Genomic DNA, 20363 nt, shown 5'->3' on the forward strand with positions numbered 1-20363 from the left:
GGTTGTTCGAGGGTTAGACAAGTCAAATAACCCTAAAACAAGCCTTGGGTTATTTGAGGGTTGTCAAACCCTCAATCACCCCTTGCCGCCTGTGTTTGCAGGACATGACAAGCCACAGGTGTCGGGCGCACATGGGTGCCTGGCATGACGCATAATTTACCTGCGGGTAAATTATGCCATGGTGGGTTGTCATGTCATGTTAACCAGGTCAGTGAAAGGTAATAATAATATAATAATATAATTATTGTTATCACAATAATCACAAATCAGAGACGTGATTTGGATTGGAAATTTTCTAATTCACAGCTGTAGCCCTCACATGAACATAGTAAATGTGTCAAATTTGCTTGGAATATTCGTTTCAGCAGTATTTGCAAAAGAAGCTATCTCAGCTCTCCACTGCATTGCAGTTCAGGATACTGGGAATATTTAGACTCCCTTCCCATGCAACATTTGACTAGTCTTTATAATGCAATACCACCATCACTGTGCTTAATTTTCTTCTTTCCAAGCAGAGGGACAGCCCTAGTAGTGGCCCCTCTGCTGCCTGCTACATGGACCCCTCTTCACCAAGGTTGAGTGTTTTCTTTTGGGGAAGGGAGTTGGGTTTTTTTTTAGCATTCATAAGGAATAATTGGAATATAACTTTCCTTTCCCCCCAAGCCCGATTGCAAATTCAGACTCCATAGCGCTCTCAATTATATGCTGTTATCCTTAACAGATACCTCATCCTTACAGATAGGTGTTGCTCTTTGGAATCACCCCTCGCTGTCAGGCCCTCTTTCCTTACAACCACTTATAAATTCTTTTTAAGGGCCCAGTGAGAGAGAATGAGAGTGTCACGCAGAAACAGGAATGAACTGCTGATGTTTCCTCTTAAACATACACATATATGTTTAAGATATATGTTGATAGCCCATCCCGTGGCTAATGATATCCAATTTTGGCACTGTGTGTCCACAGGAATGGGCCATGTGAAGATAGTACTAGTTGTTATTTTTATAGATAAATGAAAGACAAGGGATTACTGCAGCACTCCACCAGACATAATATTGCAGCTAATCCCCCTCTAAGCATACTGGTATTTGTTCCTATGAATGAGGACAAAATTTACTAAAACATGAAAATTCTAACAGCTTAATTAGTTGAGTGCATTCATTACCAAAGTAGCCTGAAGTAGATTTTCTCTGCTTTGTCAAAGTCCATCCCTCAAGTCTTATGAGAATTATTACAGTATTGGCAGAGACTTCTTGTCTTTAATCCTATTTCATTGCTGCTGCTGCTGCTGCTGCTGTAGCTGTTGCTATTATTCCATGAATAAAACAGTCTGACTGGGCTCATACTATGGAATTCAGTGTTCAGAATTGATACTCTGTGTTTCCTGGAAAAAAAAGAGATTTGCAAGATAGATGATAGATTTCTAAAGTGGGTGAGCATATGATTTAAATAGTGATGGGCCAGTTCTCCTCAGCTTGATTCAAAATTAGCTCCGCATACCAACCTATTTTGGGTACTTTGGGTATATACACTAAGGTGGGGTATAAATTCCTAAATAAATAAAGCGTTTCTAAAAAAAATTGGAATATAACTTTCCTTTCCCCCCAAGCCCGATTGCAAATTCAGACTCCATAGTGCACTCAATTATATGCTGTTATCCTTAACAGATACCTCATCCTTACAGATAGGTGTTGCTCTTTGGAATCACCCCTCACTGGCAGGCCCTCTTTCCTTACAACCACTTATAAATTCTTTTTACAAGCCCATGGATGGGAGTATAGTATAACATATGACCATTTGTTCACATAGCAAACAGTCTGTAAGACTTTGCATAATTTCTTTCTACCTTTCCTGTCTAGCACTAAACAGATAGATTGGATATTGTCTATCTCACCAAATCTCCAGTCCTTACTGGGATTTGAATCAAGTCTTCACTGCTGATCAATGGTCTGTCCAGGAACAGATGAACAAATTTAATTGCACTTGAAGCTTAGGTTGTAATCGGTTGTGAGAGTGACTTGTAAGCTCACCATTATCAGCCCCAATTTCCAAACTTTGGCATAGTAATTAGGCACGGCATCGCTACAGAAGTAATGCAAGTAAATAAGGTCTCATATAAACCATAATACTAATTAAATATTAAAGTACACATAGGTGTTTTTAATGGGTTTGTTTGTTTGTTTGTTTATTTATTTATTTATGGCCATCTGGGTTGACTGTGTGTGTGTGTGTGTGTGTGTGTATTTGTCATAAGATGTGACATCTATTCACTTTCATTGATACAGTTGCTCTTGGAGGAGGCATCTCTTTTTCTGTTCTGATGTTTGCGGGGTCTGTCTTTTTCCTGCACCAGCCATGATTATGAACCATTTAAGAAGTTTTCTTATCTGTGCTGTAAAAGTTGAAAAATCCTTTGTTACAGAAATATATCATAAGCTTTTCCTTTATTTAAACCTCTGATTATTCAGACGTATTAGATGCCCTTATGCCATTGGGTGAAAATGGCATTATATTTGTATCTTATTTTTCCTTGTGCAATTAAACAAATGCCATGAAGAGTGCATAACTATGTCTGGTAATGGTAATAGAGATAATGGTCATTGGGGTTCTTTTTGTTTGTATTTTATCAGCTGAAAGGAAAATAGATTCCCCACTTGTTCATTCTGTGCACATAGTAGAAGGATTATTTAGAAATTGCTGAGGTTATTTTAGAGATGGATATTTGACACTTCAAAGGAACAAGAGACTTGGGACAGTGTAAAAGGCTACATATTTGTGACACAGAAATATTGGGGTCAAATTGCTCTCTGCAGAGTGCAAAGAGAACAGGTCTGTATACATAACATAAAATACTATGAGAATAAGAAGTGTATAGTTGCAAGGAAGTCCAGTACTGAGTTAGAAAGATAAACTTCTAATTAAGTCCAAATAATAGGCACACCATTTGCATGCACTAGCTTGCACAATATATTGAATTTCACTACTTTCATTTAATATCAATTTTGGATTTTACAACAGTTTTTTAAAACTAAAAACCATGCAATATAATGCTGGAGGGAGCATTATAATAAGGGAAATAAGTGCTCAACAAGGTTGCTTAGGCATTCAAACACAAACTAAGCATCAGGTGGAAGAATAAGGAAGTTTTGAGAAATGTATACCTTTCTTTTGAGAGATGAGAGGTTTTGCCCCATTTGCATTCCTTTATTGTTCCATGGATTTCCTCTACTCGGAATCGAACTCTTCCTGAATTGAAATTTAACCAGGAGATTTTCTAAAAAAAATCTAGAACGGGACAATGTGCAGTATGCTTCAGCTTTCTGTTCCTTCACTTTCTGTTCCTTCATGCCCCCTACGCCACATCTCTGTTAGCGATGCACACACAAGCATGTTGATAAAAGACTGTGAAAAAGCTATCTTGATGTGATTGTCGATATTTGCACTATTCAGGCATTCTGTAAAGTACTTACCTGAACACATGAATGGGGACTGGACATGCTGAGGAGCTCTGCCCTGATGTCATGACCATCCCATAGCACCCTCCCCTCAGACATCAGCACACACAGTGCTAATGTCTGTAGGGAGGGTCACCTGGTAGCCTGGGTTTCCTGGTCAAACAAGCCTCCCTCCCTGCAGATGTCTGCACTATACATACAGATGTCTGGAAGAGGAGCTAGATGGCAGACATGATGTGTGGGACAAAGCTGCTCAGTGTGGCCCTGTCCCCACTCATGTATACAACTAAGTACTTTACTGAGTGCATGAACAGGACTCTATTAATATTGCGTCAACATTATCCTTTTGCAGTGTTTTACTGATGTTCATTGTATATGTCATTGGAAAAACACCACACAAAAAGAATATTGATATAACTGTACTTTCATATCAAGATTGATTTTTATAGTGTTTCATCATCAGTGCATACACCCTTCAGTAGGTTGTTGTTGTTGTTCAGTCGTTCAGTCGTGTCTGACTCTTCGTGACCCCATGGACCATAGCACGCCAGGCCTTCCTGTCCTGCCCTTCAGTAGGACACAGCACAAAGTGATCTTGATGCAGTCATACGTGTGATTGTATCAAGATAGCTTTTGGCAGCATTTTATCAGTGTGCCATTGTTAATGTAGAAAGGGGAACTGAAAAAACGGAAAGCTGCTGTAAATGTGGGATGTGCATTTGCTTCAGAATGCATGGAAAACTGAACTGAATTAGTCTATTCAGTTCAACTTTTATTTGTCTTGCAGTGAGTTCAGAGAGGAAAAGCCCTGGAGGCTACAATATTGTTTTTCCCAGAATGCCCTGATGCAACAATGTTCTGAGGTGTTGGGGGCCCCTAAATTCTCCACCCTTCCAAGTACTCCAGAAAAATGCTGCATCAGGGTATTGGGGGGGGGGAATATGACAGCCACCAGGATTGGCCACTGCCATTGCCAGCACAAGTAGGGTGACAAATAATGCATTTTTAAAGGGGGAAATAGCCAACAAAACATGAATACCAAAATGGAACAGATGCACCAAAAATGAAATGAGAAAGACACACACACACACCCCGCCGCAATAAACCAAACTCCCCCAAATGGCAATGAAAACACAGGAGAAAGCCCTTTCCTATATGCCCGACAAGTGGGCCTCAGCAAGGGAGTGTGTCTTCAAAAAGGCATCTCCTGCTGATATTAGTAACTGAGCAGGTTAATATTGAGATAGACAGTCCCTCAGATAGCTAAGCCCTAAGCCATGGGGGGAGCAATCCTATGGCTGCTAGTCAGTGGCTAGACAGCCATAGGATATCTGGATTTCCAGGAACCAACCTCAGAGCCCGTGCTCCAAGATTGGTTCCCAGAGAACCGACCTTCCCCCACTTCCACACTGCCTCGCAGGTAGTGTGGAACAGCCCTGCGCTCCAAGAGGAGCTCAGAGCAGCCAAAACGGGGCGGTCGGGGTATCTGTGTTCCAGGGCGGGGAAGGTGGAAATGCCAGTACGACACATCCTATGTGTCGTCCGGCAGCCTCCTCCCCTGCTCTGCCTTCCCATGGCTAGACAGCCACAATCGGCTGTCTAGCTGCAAATGCAGGGCAGGAGAAGCGTGGAGGGAATGATCCCCTCCGGGGTTCTCCTGCCCTGTTTTAGATAGGCAGTCACCTCCAAGTTTGGAGGTGGCTGCCTATCCCCATAGGATTGTGCCCTTAAGAGGTTTAAAGGTTAAAGCCAACACCTTGAATTGAGCCTGGAAAATAATTGGCAACCAGTGCAGATCTTTCGGTATTGGGATGATATTATCATGATACCAAACACTGGTTAGCACCCTAACTGCCATATTTTGCACCAAGTGATGCTTCTGAACGCTCTTTGAAGGTAACTGCATGTAGAGTGCATTGCAATAGTCAATACTCGATACTTATTCACCTACTGCTGGAGTCTCCATTGTAGAGCACATGGGCACCAATGTGTCCTTGGACACCTCTCTTGGTGCCCACCAAGCTCCCTGCCCTTCCATTTTTTTTTTAAACTGGGAGGTTGGCATAATGCAAAGCGAAGTGCTGCCCTTCAGGACTATCTTTATTTGGGTTCAAAACAGTGCTTTTGTGTTTTGGATCGCAGCTTCCATCACTGCCTTGTACTCAGGTTCTTGGGAAAGTTACTTTTCTTTTAGTCTTACCAGTTGCCTTATGGGAAATGAGTGTTTTGTGACTGGCCATGCTCACCATGGCAGCCATTTTATGAACAGGCAACCCACCCACCACCCTGGCAGCATTTTGTGAGTGTCCACAGCACTCACAAAATTCCAAATGTGCCCACCAACCCAAAGAGGTTGAGGACCCCTCACCTACAGTGACACTTTGAATAGGGTGGGAAAATAAATCTGCTGCACAGTACTGTGTCCCTTCCCTGCCATAACATTGAACCGTGACAACTCTGTTCTTAAATGTAGTTGGGTTTCTTTCTTGAATCGTTCAGCAGATGAATGATCCAATACCTTTTTTTAAAAAAACTCTTATTAGTATTCTTGATTTCAGTTTTATGCTCTGCATGCAAAAGCACTAAAATTGTTTATTCACCTATAATAACAGGTAGGGTTTCCAGCACAATAATCCCTATAATTATCATTCCCACAATTTGAATAAACTCATTTTCCCTTTTTCATCAAACCAACACATACTGGGTTTTTTTTGTTTTTTTTTTACATTAGACAACAATCTTGATGCTTTTAGTTAGCAGGATTCTAATTTAATGCGTAGCCATTCAAATGTGCTGAATCCTATGCAAGAAGTAAATATTTAGCATTTGTGATAGAAGAGCTTTATTTCAGAGATGTTAAAATAAAAATGTGTTATTCACAAATGTTTTCAGAGGACAAGATCTAGCCAAAGTGAAGCACTTCTACATCCCAATGATTTCAGTGGGAGAAGAATGTGAAATTGTGACCAGAGTTATTAGGTGGGGTGATACTTGTTCACCTACTGCTTTCATCTGAAGCTTGACCTGCAAGCTGCAGGTCAAGATGTATAACTAGATATACATTTAGGAGGAGGGATTTTCCCTATTCTATATGAAATTCCTCTGACAGTCCTGCTTTTGAAGTGCAATGCATTCCTGTTAAACTAATGGGGCCATCTGTTCAGCTGCAATTTATTAAAAGTATTATCTCTATAACTGTATGATTATTCAAAAAGTTGCAAAGAAAATTGTTGCTTCGTAATGAATAATGGAAAACCATTACCCATATAATGGGTAATATTTCTTTATTCAGCAAACACCAAAGCAGCTGTTTGCAAGAGGCAATAGTTTCTCCCATTTTGGGAGAAAGAAGTAGTGAAGTCAAGAACTTTTCCATTCATACATTTTCTTAATATTGTATCTCCATGTTTCCAAAGATATAAATATGATTGTTGAGAGTACACCCCTTCATTGTAATGTGAAAGGAAGCTTAACCATAGTTTGATAAAAGTTGCAACATGCTAAGCTAACTAGAATGAAACACAGCCTTGATATTGGCTAGAAAGATGAACGCAGGAGAAAAGATACAAAATATAACAGAAATGCTTCTCACATTTTTAGAAGTCCTTTGGAAATGAAATAATCCCCAGCTTTGAAGTTTGTGGAAGTGTATGCAGCACTTAATGATGCATGCTGCCTGATCGCTCCTGTAGCAAGCAGAAGCAGCTAAACATAGAAACATAGAATCATAGAATAGTAGGGTTGGAAGGGGCCTACAAGGCCATTGAGTCCAACCCCCTGCTCAATGCAGGAATCCAAGTCAGAGCATCCCTGACAGATGGCTGTCCAGCCTCGTCTTGAACGCCTCCAGTGTGGGAGAGCCCACCACCTCCCTAGGTAATTGGTTCCATTGTTGTATTGCTCTAACAGTCAGGAAGTTTTTCCTGATGTTCAGCCGGACAACCCAGGGACAGTTTAGCGTTGCATCCGGATCTGGACTTTTGACTTGTCTCTCCCTTGACAAGCCAGAGAAAAGAGAAACAACCCCAAAACCATGGGTTTTTTCTCTGGCTTATTACGGGAGAGACAAGCCAGAGCTCTGCATATGGATGCAATGCTAAACAACCCAGGGTTGTTTAGCTGCTCCCGCTTGGAGCAGGAGTAATCAGGGAGCATGCATCAGCACACTGCCTTATGTACAACCCCTCCCTCCCCAGTTTAAAAAATACGTTGATTTCTGTGATGTGTAAACTGGGTCAGTGTGTTAAGTACATATGTAAGGCATCCCAGAACCAGTGACAATAAGAATATGTATCCTCGAAAATTAGGAGTTATACCCAGTTATAAACAAATAGTTGGCATACCCATAGAACTGCTACTATCAGCATCCTTGCTAGTATTACTCTAAGCCCTCATGTCAGTGAGTCCCATATGAATTACGTATTTAGGAAAGCTGATGCTCATTAACCAGGTAAGAAAAGCTCATCAATCTACTGATTGTATAATTAATTACAAACTGTCTGCTGATAATGCAATCACTTTTTAATGTACGAAAGTAAAGAGAAGCACAGGAATGCTTTTGAGAAGTTATTGCTTCTTTGCGTTGTATCATTACAATACAATCAGCAGTCTAGAAAAGTGAAATTAGAGCCAAAGCTGTTCTTCCACTTGCACAGGAACTTGTGCAACCTTTTTCACAAGCAGAAGTATGAGAACTGCAACAGCACCGATTTTTATGGTATCATGATGCCTCTTGAGCTAGTAGTAGCCCTTTCCTTGCTCTTCTCAGTTCATTAATTGATGTGTAAGAACGATGTGAATTTCTGAAAAGTGACTACTGAGCTTTGCAATCAGTTGTATTTGTGAAGCATACAATATTATCATTAAGACTGTGAATGCCCCGCTCAGTCATTGCTAAGCATGCCTCAATTTGCTATATTCCTAATTTAGTGACATTTGCGTAATACTAGTGATATTTTTTTCTTACAGGATGGCAAGATATTCTGTCGACGAACCGCTTGTGATTGTCAGAATCCCAGTGTTGATTTCTTCTGTTGCCCAGAATGTGATACCAGAGTAACCAGTCAGTGTCTAGACCAGAATGGGCACAAGCTGTACCGAAGTGGTGACAACTGGACATACAGCTGTCAACAGTGCCGCTGTCTGGTATGGAAGTCTTTAAACAAAATGTTTAAAGAGATCCAAGAGCAGTAGCTGCTGATGGTGATCAAACCATATTCAGAAGTCAAGAATGCAAATTATTAACATTATTTTCTTTCTTTCTTTCTTTCTTTCTTTCTTTCTTATTACATTTTTATACCACCTATTAGCCGAAGCTTATGACACAACATGCCCAAGTAATTTAAAAAATAGCTGGCTTGTTCAAGTAGTTGTTGACTGCAGAAATACTGTTTATTGCACCAGAACAACAGTTCAAAGTCTGATATTGATTGATAGATATGTCTCTGCAAGTGGTTAAGATTGGGGTTAATTATCATAGCAGAAATACAGGATAGCAGACTACTGCTTGGAGTTTTTCCCTCAGTCTACGTAAGCAGAATTACTTGGAAACAAAGGGCATGATCCAACCAAAGCTCAATCCTGTACATGTCTACTGAGAAATGTCCCATTGAGTGCAATAGGGCTTATTTCTAGTTAAATGGATATAGGACTGCAGCCTTGAGCCCCATTGATTTCAGTGGAAAAGATTTAATCATATACTTCATTGTTCAATTGAAATCAGTGGGAATGTTAACTTTAGCTGGATTGTGAACAAAAGCATTATTGTTCCTATCAATTCTTCTTAAACAAGGTTCTTTTCATCGATCCAGTTTGGATTTAATGCTAAACCATGGATTAGCATTATGTGCATATCACTGCATAAGCAGCACCAAGCATAGCAGGCATCTACTTCCAGTTTTAAACTAACCAGAGGTTCTCATTATATTCAAACTGGGGGAACAATAGCTAGTTAATGAGCCAGAATCATAAACCACATTTTGATCCTGGCTTGTTTGAACAAACCAAACTTTAAATTAGGCAGTGTCCCCTCCCCCAGTTTGGACATAATGAGAAACTCTGGCTACTTTAAAACAGGAAGCAAAAGCTTCTGATCTCCTCCATGCAGCTGTGGCAAAAAGGGAATAGCATGTGAGCTCAAGGTTCACTGCTCTTGATGTATATAGCACTAAATTATGATTTAAAAGTATGTGTGAAAAGGCCACTGTGTTCATTTTCCAAAATGTTATGAAGAAATTTGTTACAGTTCTTTTTTATGCTGAACTTTGGAACATCTGAAAACTTATAACTTCTGACAATGCTGTTTGCACCACCTCATATGTATCCTTTTGGAGCTAATGCTGGCTTGTTTCGAGGTCCATCGTAGCAATGAGCAGGAGCAGAAGGCTCCAGATGAATGGCTTAGTATCTGGTAGGGGTGGACAAAAGTCACTTACCTTTTCTCGCAGCTTGTTCGCGGTGGGGGGGAGCGCTTCGCTGCTCCCCCCGTGAAGTTCAGGCCGGGGGGGGGAGGCTTCCCGCCTCGTCTGGCCGAAATTCAGGCCGGGGGGGAGGCTTCCCGCCTCACCCGGCCGAAATTCAGGCCGGGGAGGAGGCTTGCCGCCTCGCCCGGCAGCGAACGCGAAAGTAAAAAAAAAACAAAAACGCCCCCTGATAGGCTACGTGACGATTCACGTAACCTATCACAGCTAGATCTGCAAAGTCAGCTGTGATAGGCTACGTGAATCGTCACGTAGCCTATCACGGGTGACTTAAAAAAAAAAAAAGCGCGTACGCGAATGGCGGCCCCCATAGGGAGCCGCCATTCGCGTTCCTTATTTAGTTGCTGTAGTCTACGTAAATGTTTATGTAGACTACGTAGGGATGCCGGAGAATTTCTCCCCGAAACTTTGGGGGGCCGAGCGCCAACATGTTCGGCCCCCTGAACAAGTTTCGGGGAGAAATCCTCCGCACCCCCCCGCCCCCCGCACCCCCCCGGGACGGGACTTACCTTCCCTGAATGTCCCTCCCGGCGGCAGGTCCAGCTGGCGGTTCGTTGGGTGTTCGAGCGGGGTGGGAGCGGCAGTCGGTCTTTCGACCAGCTGCCGCCGCCGCCATTGCAATCAAAGAAAAAAAAAATGTCCCCTGATAGGCTACGTGACGATTCACGTAGCCTATCACGGCTAGATTTGCAAAGTCAGCTGTGATAGGCTACGTGAATCGTCACGTAGCCTATCACGGGTGACTTAAAAAAAAAAAAAAGTGTGTACGGATAATGGCGGCCCCCATAGAGAGCCGCCATTCCCGTTCCTTATTTGGTTGCTGTAGTCTACGTAAATGTTTACGTAGACTACGGCGAAAATAAGGGCAACGCTATTTGCGTTGCCCTTATTTTCGCCGTAGTCTACGTAAACATTTACGTAGACTACAGCAACTAAATAAGGAACGCGAATGGCGGCTCCCTATGGGGGCCGCCATTCGCGTACGCGCTTTTTTTTTTTTTAAGTCACCCGTGATAGGCTACGTGACGATTCACCTAGCCTATCACGGCTGACTTTGCAGATCTAGCCGTGATAGGCTACGTGAATCGTCACGTAGCCTATCAGGGGGCTTTTTTTTTTTTTTTTTTTTTAACTTTCGCGTTCACGGCCGGGCGAGGCGGCAAGCCTCCCCCCCGGCCTGAATTTCGGCCGGGCGAGGCGGGAAGCCTCCCCCCCAGCCTGAATTTCGGCCGGGCGAGGCGGGAAGCCTCCCCCCCGGCCTGAACTTCGCGGGGGGAGCAGCGAAGCGCTCCACCCCACCGCGAACAAACTGCGAGAAAAGGTAAGTGACTTTCGTCCACCCCTAAGACTACGGCGAAAATAATTTTTTTCTTTTATTGCAATGGCGGCAGCGGCAGCCGGTCAAAAGACCGGCTGCCGCTCCTGCCCCGCTCGAACACCCGATGAACCGCCAGCCGGACCCGCCGCCAGGAGGGACATTCAGGGAAGGTAAGTCCCGTCCCGGGGGGTGCGGGGGGGGTGCGGAGGATTTCTCCCCGAAACTTGTTTGGGGGGCCGAAGACGTTGGCGCTCGGCCCCCCGAAGTTTCGGGGAGAAATTCTCCGCCATCCCTAGTATCTGGACACAGTCATCACAGAGACAGAGTTAAGGTGGTCTCCACCTTAAGGTGTTATTGGTCCTGTATCTTTGGACAAGTTCAAACACTTATCTGGGCAACAACAGTTTTTGCATGATGGAGTGAGCACATGACCATTCTGTGCAAAGGACTGTATGCATGAAATCCTGATTTGTGAAATATCCTTGTGAGGGGAAGAATTGTGTAAGCCACATATGGGTTTCAGATGGAGCATCTGCATCACCCATCTCATTATTGTGGTGGGAAGGAGGATGTTCCTCTTTTTCCATCAAGTGAAGGGAGTTGGTCCTGGAGTAAGTGTCTAAACCAGTGGTAGGCAACTGGGTGAACTCCAGATGTTTTGGACCATAACTCTCATCAGCCGCAGCCAGCATGGACAATAGTCAGAAATTATGGGAGTTGTAGTCCAAAACATCTGGAGTGCACTGGTTTGCTCCTGGTCTAAGCTAAGCCCAGGAGAACTGCAGTTATTTGATCATAGCATTAAGATTATTTTATTTTACAGTAGTAAATTGGAAACTAAGCAGAGAAAGAATATAAAAAGTTTTATACATATATGCTAAGGTGCATGCGTAGCAGGACCTGAAATGACGGCTAAAAAGTCATGAAAGACATCATTTTTTTTCCATTTTAAAATGGGTATTTTAAAAGTTTCAGTACAAACATGGTCTGCAAAAAAAAGTGCACATTTTTGTTTCCATAACATAAATGTGGCATCTTCAAAGGCGGAGTCCTATTGTTCTCCATTTTGGTCTTGGCATTAGGGAAAGTTAAAAGCTTCAGTCAGGTTTTTTCTCTCTCTTCCACTGCAACTTATTATTCCAAACATTTCACAAAGCGAGAGGATAGAGGGGTCATCGTGAATTAAAGACTCTCAAGATTTATGCATATAAAGGATTAAACTCTTCACCTTACGGGCTGTGTTCACATTAAGGCTATAATAAGTAGGGCTATAATTTTTTTACCCTTGGGGCCATTTTTGCATAACACATTGTCCAGGAACAGCAGTAAGGGCGAAAGATGCTACAGATTAAAAACTGGCAGCAATAAAACTAGGTGTTACACATTAAAAGTCTGTCAAAATAAAGGTGTCCCTGCTCTTTCAAAAGGAGTGACACTCATTCAGAGCAAGTTGAACAACCTCACCTTGATCACCAGTACGTTCGTCTTGCGTGGATTACATTTTGCTTTTAATTATATGAAACTATAATAAGGCTCTTGCACATGCTGGAGAGTAGTGCCATGAATTATTTACCAATGTATCCTTAGATGTCAGCTATAGTATGATTTCCAGATGAGTTAACTACTGTGTCATTATCTCCTAGTGTTTGTAAACTACCACATAGCATTTAGCCTTAAGAGGATAAATAGCCACTGGCAGCACTGGAATATTGATGTAATAATGTGGTTCATCGGTTCCTTTTTTTTTTTTTTAAGAGTACTTTGCATAGCCTCGTAAATTGCTTAACTAACGTTGAAGATGCATGCTTGCGTAATAGAGCTATGCAATCTGAATGAAAATGCCCTTCAGAATCAGACAATTTATGGCCACTGATTTAAATCCTTGCACAGCAGCAGGCTTCTGCATCCCGATACGCTGGCTGGATGCCTACAGTTATCAGTCAGAACTGTGTACATGGTTCTTAACGTCCTGCAGATACACATCTGGATGCATGTGATCCACATCAGTCCTGCATTGTTTAGATGCTGACCCACCTTCCCATAATTCTTGTTATACAGATGGGAATGAGCATTCCCATACAATATCTGGAGCCACTTTCTGCCCTTAATATTTACATAAGAGATGGGAAATGTTTAGCCCTCCAGATGTTTTGGCCTACAATGCCCATCAGCCCCAGCCAGCATAGCCAATGGTGATGGAAATTGTAGGCCAAAGCATCTGGAGTACCACAAGTTGCCCACCCCTGGTCTACATGATACTAGTTGCATGCAGCTCCTTGTTGTATACAATACAACTATGTCTGGATTTGGGCCAACAAGTTCAAAGCAATTCTCCCCTAACCCTCCATCCTCTATTTATTTTAGTACATCACCACTACCCCAGTAGCGTTTTAGTTATAGTTAGTCGAAAGTAATAACAGACTATTAGTAGACTATTGTAAAATGATTGTAATACAGCCCGAAGTGCAAACACAGATTTTACCTGTTTAGCTGCTGCTCTCTTTATATTTTTTATACTGTTTTATATTTTACATCTTAACATTTTAATAAGTGCCTGGGAAGTCCTTCGAGCAACTCAGGGGGTCAGGGAGATGCCACCATAACTGTGGTCATGGGTAGGGGAAGGTAAGGCTTTAGGGATTAACAGGCCAGCTGAGGAGAAGAAGGGCTGGACACCTTATGGCTATCCCCTCTTCTGGTTCTTCCTGCAACCAGATGGTTCCTGGTAGGGATGTCAGAGAATTCCGCCACAGATCTCAGTGAGGCCGAATGCCAGTGCATTCTGCCCCCCCGAAATCCGTGGTGGAATGAAGCCCCCCGTCCCACCACCCCACGAAAGGCGCGTGAAACAGAGCACTTACCTGGTGCTCCGTGCTCCACTTACACGGCCGTGCTCCAGTTACGTGTCCACAATATGTGGAGCACTTACCCGGTGCTCCATTTACGCGGCCGCCACTCACTCCCCCATTTAACTAACTAACGGCTAACTAGGGATGTACGAAAGTCACTTACCTTTTCACAGCTTGCCTTCGGCCTTTTTAAATTTTTTTTTTTGCAATGGTGGCAGCGGCAGCTGGTCGGGAAACCGGCCGCCGCCCCCGCCCACACCGAATTGCCGCCGAACCGCCACTGGGACTCGCCGCCGGGAGGGACATTCGCCAAAGGTAAGTCCCATCCCGGGGGGGGCGGGGGGGTGGAGAATTTCACCACCGATTTCGGGGGGCCAAATGCGTTGGTGCTCGGCCCCCCGAAGATTCGGGGAGAAATTCTCCGCCATCCCTACGGCTAACGCAGGGATGCCATTTGCGTCCCTGCGGAGGCCGTGATAGGCTACGTAAGTATTTACGTAGCCTATCACGGCAAAAAACGGGAACGCAAATGGCGGCTGCTGTAGCCGCTGCCATTTACGTTCCTGTTTTTTTGCCGTGATAGGCTACATAAATATTTACATAGCCTATTACGGTAAAAAAACGGGGGCGCAAATGGCATAGCGGCCGCCATTTGCACCCCTGCTTTTCGCCGTGATAGGCTACATAAATATTTTTTTTTGTAAAAATATTTACATAGCCTATCACAGACAAAAACATGAACACAAATGGCAGCCGCCGTAGCCGCCACCATTTGCGTCTGCAGGCTCCACATGTCTGCAAATGCACCTGGCCAGTGGCTCCGCGGAGTTGCCGCAGAGCAGAGCCAGCCGGGTTAGGATTTCGGGGGGAGGTGTGGAGCACCTCCCTCCCACCGCAAATCACCCCTGCGAAAAGGTAAGTGACTTTTGTACATCCCAAGTTCCTGGTAGCCTTATCGGCTTGCCCTCAGGTCTGGTGGTGCTGCTGCTGCTGAATGCCAGGTCGGCCCAAAATAAAATCTCCCTCATCCATGATTTGATTGTGGATGAGGGGGCTGACCTGGTATGTATTACTGAGACCTGGGTGGGGAAACTGGGAGGGGTCACTCTGTCTCAGCTGTGCCCTGTGTACTCAGTGCAGCACCAACACCGATTCAAGGGCTGAGGAGGGGGGGTTGCCGTGGTCTATAGGAATTCAATCTCCCTCTCCAGGCTTCCTGCTCATTCGAGTGCAGATCTTGAGTACTTGTACCTTGTGTTGGGTAACCGGGACAGATTAGAGATTCTGTTGGTGTACCGCCCACCCCGCTGCCCATCAGACTCCCAGCCTGAGCTGACGGAAGTGGTCCTGGACTTGGTGTTCAGGATCCCTAACATGATGGTCCTGGGGGATCTCAACTTCCATGCTGAGGCTGCTGTATCCGGGCGGCTCAGGACTTCATGACTGCCATGACAAACTTGGAGCTGTCCCAACATGTCATCGTCCCAACGCATGTAAAAGGGCACTACTTGATCTGGTTTTGTCGACTTGGCAGGAGGATGGTGATCTGAAAGTGGAGGAATTAACATCTGTCCCTTTGTCATGGTCAGATCACTTCCTGTTGAGGTGTAGACTCTTGGCAGCCTTCCCCCTCTGCAAGGGTGGGGGACCTATTAAAATGGTCTGCCCCCAGAGGTTAATGGATTCCGATGGATTCCAGAGGGCTCTGGGGGATTTTCCTGCTGGTATGGCTGGTGCTCCTGTCGAAGCCCAGGTCGCTCTGTGGAATGCAGAGATGACTCGGACAGTTGACACGATTGCGGCCAAGCGCCCTCTCCCTCTGAGCAGAGCCCGGCCAGCTCCTTGGTATACACCTGAGCTGAGGGCAATGAAGCAAGAGGGGAGGCGGCTAGAACGCAGGTGGAGGAAAACTCGTGCTGAGTCTGACCGAACACAGGTAAGAGCCCACTATCGAGCCTACTCTGTGGTGGTGAGGGTGGCAAAGAGGCAATTCTTTTCCACCAGCATTGCATCTTCTCAGTGTTGTCCAGTGGAGCTTTTCTGAGTGGTTTGTAACTTGTTACATTCTGGGCCAGGCTGAGAGACTGTGGAACCCTCGGTTGCATGCTGTGACAAGTTTGCACAGCACTTTGAAGATAAAGTCGCTCAGATTTGCCATGAATTGGACACCACGATTAATGCAGCTCCATTGGTAGAGGCGTTCAGAGCACCGTCTGGTCCAGTTCTATTGGATGAGTTTCAGTTATTGAGGCCTGAGGATGAGGACAAGGCGCTTGGCCAAGTCCGATCGACTACTTGTGTGCTTGACCCTTGCCCTTCATGGCTTATTAAATCAAACACAGAGGGGATGTCCGGCTGGGTCCAGGAGGTAGTAAATTCCTTCTTGAGAGAGGGAGTGGTGCCGGCTGCTTTAAAAGAAGCGGTAATCAGACCACTCCTGAAAAAGCCTAACCTGGACCCGGAGGATGTTAACAATGATAGGCCTGTGGCCAACATCCCTTTCTTGGGCAAGGTGCTTGAACGGGTGGTTGCAGGACAGCTCCAGGCACTCTTGAATGAAACAGATTATCTAGATCCATTTCAATTGGGCTTCAGGCCTGGTTTTGGAACAAAAACTGCTTTTGTTGCCCCGTGAGATGACCTCTGCCGGGAGAGGGACGGGGGAGTGCGACTCTGTTGATTCTCCTGGATCTCTCAGCGGGTTTCGATACCATCGACCATGGTATCCTTCTGGATAGGTTGTCTGAGTTGGGAGTTGGAGGCACTGCACTGCAGTGGTTCTGCTCCTACTTGGATGGCCAACTCCAAAAGGTGGTGCTGGGGTATTATTGCTCTGTGCCATGGCAATTATGCCATGGGGTTCCACAGGGCTCGATTTTATCACCCATGCTGTTTAACATCTATGTGAAACCGCTGTGGGAGGTTATCCGGAGGTGTGGGCTGAGGTGCCATCAATATGTGGATGACACCCAGCTCTGCCTCTCTTTTTCATCAAACCCAGGTGAGGCAGTGGCTGTTCTGAATCAAGGTCTGGGCACAGTAATGGACTGGAAGAGGGCCAGTAAACTGAAACTCAATCCAGACAAGACAGAGGTATGGTTAGTGGGTGGTTCGTCTGCCCGGCTAGGTGATATTCAACCTGTTCTGGAGGGGGTTGCACTCTCCCTAAAGGATCAGGTTTGTAGTTTGGGGGTGCTCTTGGACCCAGAACTGTCACTTAAGGCACCGGTGAACTCAGTGGCATGGAGTACTTTTTTATCAGCTTAGGCTGGTATACCGCCCGTATCTGGACAGAGATAGCCTAGCTACAGTTATCCTTGCTCTGATAACTTCTTGTCTGGATTACTGCAATGCGTCATATGTGGGGCTGCCTTTGAAAACGGTCTGGAAACTTCAGCTGGTCCAAAATAGCGCAGCAAGGTTGTTAACAGGGACTGGCCAACGAGCTCATATTATGCCAGTACTTTTCCAGCTGCAATGGCTGCCAGTCCATTTCCGGGCCCGATTCAAAGTGCTGGTATTAACATTCAAAGCCCTTAACGGCTTGGGGCCAGGTTATCTGAAGGATCGCCTCCTCCCATATGTGTCTGCCTGGACCTTAAGATCATCTTAAGGAAGGAAGTGAGACAGGTGGCTACTAGGAGGAGGGCCTTTTCTGCTGTGGCACCCTGGCTGTAGAATGAGCTTCTTAGTGAGGTTTACCTGGCACCTACATTGTCAGGTAGCCTGGCACCTGGTGCCAGGTGGAGACATTTTTATTTTCCCAGGCATTTTAGCATTTTAGCTCTTTAGACGTTTAGCTTTGCTGTTCTAAAAATCTGTATTTTAAATCCCTGCACTGCTGCTACGTTTTTATTCTGGTTTTATTCTGGTTGTATTGTTTACTGTGGTTTTAATGTTTTATATATTTTGTATTATTTTATTGTGTGCTCTTTGGTTTTAATTTTTGTGAACCACGCAGAGAGCTTTGGTTATTGGGCAGTATAGAAATAAATAAATAAATAAATAAATAAATAAATAAATAAATAAATATTAGTTATCCAAAAACAAAGCTTTAAGATACAATTGATCCGAACTAGTCCTATGCAAGCTTCATTGAAAGAGCCCTTTTCATATCACTGGGGTCTGTACAGGAAATTATTGTTAAAATTCCTTTAGTGCAGCATAAGTAAGTCCATTTTGTGTGTGTAGCAGTTAAGTTGGAATATGCTATTGTATAATTTGGCAATCCAGCTAAATTAAGTACTTGAAGCTCTTGTATACAACTGTGTACGTGTTCCATAAAATAATTAATGATGTTCATTAGTCTTTTGCATATGTACACTGTGCATACAATAATCACATAGATGTCCATGTGTGGAAAGTGACATAAGAAAAAGAGCACCTATGATGTGTTCCATGTGATTTGGGGTCCAAGTCACATGTGCAGACAGGCACTCTTTTCACGTGTCCTAGTCAACACACAGATGTTGGGGTAAGATTCAGTCCTTCCTCCCCTGTATATGATTATTGCACACATGAAAAGGGCTATATTAACAAGAGAAATATCATTTTCAAAAAGGCCGAAGAGCAGTGCTACATATACAAAGTATTGTACTGTCTCAGATATCTGGAAGTGATCAGATTATGACCTCATTTGATTCCCTGATAGCTGCAGGTCAGGATGACAGTCTGCATTGTTGGTGATTACTTAGACCAAATATTTAAAAGTTGTTCAAACAAGTAGCTGCAATGATGTTTTGTTTGTTTCATTAATGAATAATCATGTGACTTAAATTTCCCATGGATCTCTCTGTTTTCATAGGAAGGTGAAGTGGATTGTTGGCCACTTGCGTGCCCAACTCTGAACTGTGACTACACAGCAATATCAGAAGGAGAATGTTGCCCTCACTGTGTCAGTGACCCTTGTTTGGCTGATAAGGTTACTTATGATATTAGAAAAACCTGTCTAGATGGCTATGGAATAACACGGCTCAGTGGCTCTGTATGGACAATGCTTGGATCTCCTTGTACAACCTGCAAATGCAAGGTATTTGTATTAAAAGGTGGCAGGGGCAAGTTGTGCAGAATTTATATGCAGAACTCAGACTCCTTCCTGAGGCAGTTTGCCCTTAGTTTTCACTGGCAGCAATGAGGTACAACAGCAGAATGAAAATGCAGTAACAAAATTATGCAATTTGTCATAATGGTAATTATGTGATTATTATCCTGGGAGTCTGAACCAGAACTACTTTCTTAAAGCCTTGTAGATATTCTTAATATGCACGTTCAATCGTGATGTTAATAACTAGTAAACATTTTAGACATTTATAAATATGTCTTTTCAAAGAATAACCTGCCTCTTAACCAGAGAAGTTACAGTAATACAAATTCCAGGGTACGATGAATTCATGTTGCATCCATTTAGACTCCCTTATGCTGCTTGCTGTATTTTCTTATAGGGACTGGGAAAACTCGAGATTAAGGGGAGGGGAAAAAATAAATTTCACCTCTATAGCTAGAAAACCATGCGGAGCAAAAGTTTATTTTGTGAAATTTGCAGCCTAATGTGGCATGATTTTTAAAAGAATACTGATGTGAAGTTTCTCGTGTACAATTTATCACTGTATATGATTGAATGAATAAAAATGGGAAATTAGACCGTGGAGACTATGGACTTCAAGCTATACCTTTTGGATTAATTCAGAAATGGTACCATGAAAGTTAAGAGGTTTCAGAATCATGGCCATAGTTATGATGACTGCCACTGTAATCTAGACCTACTCAGATCTCCCTGATAGCCTTGGTCCAGAAGAATTTTTCCAGATCAGGGAAGTCCTCCAGATCCCAGCAATGCTTTACTATGGATCCAGAAGGCTTCCCCTGTTTATCATTGACATGTGTTGGCACACTGGGTTTGGCAAGTTAAGGACTCCCTCCTCTCCTCCATTGGGTCGTGCTAGTAGCACTCAAGGGCTTCAGGCCTCATGTAGTACTGCTGTGAAGTTTGCCACAGTGTTGTGATTCTGCCCTATACTGAAGTTTTATGGGACTCCATCCTAAGCAATTGTATTCTGGTGCAGAAAAGAATCCAGCTCTGAGAGTATTTGATATCAAGCCTGACATCCTTTTTGAAAAATCTTGGCATAACCTCATGTTTTCTTCATTCCATCTACATTCGCTTTCAGAAATACTGCAATGCTCTTAAGGGCAATTAGCATCACTTATCCAAGGCTATGCCTTTTATTTAAAAAGAGGAGAAAATGAACGTGTACCAAAATAGTAA

At 43.7% G+C, this 20363-nt stretch overlaps 1 protein-coding gene across 1 annotated transcript in view; it reads left to right on the forward strand.

The window, feature by feature from the left end:
• Nucleotides 1-20363, forward strand: part of NELL1 (neural EGFL like 1) — a 673415-nt gene that overhangs the window by 648623 nt on the left and 4429 nt on the right. The window contains exons 18-19 of the mRNA XM_084852331.1: nt 8421-8597; nt 18903-19127. Of these exons, the coding sequence (XP_084708457.1) occupies nt 8421-8597; nt 18903-19127 (402 nt within the window). The remainder of the gene's footprint in view (nt 1-8420; nt 8598-18902; nt 19128-20363) is intronic.

This window comes from Heloderma suspectum, chromosome 1 (genome assembly GCF_057233095.1).
Source record: "Heloderma suspectum isolate Gila_16-S chromosome 1, 16-S_ref, whole genome shotgun sequence".
Lineage (NCBI taxonomy): Eukaryota > Metazoa > Chordata > Lepidosauria > Squamata > Helodermatidae > Heloderma > Heloderma suspectum.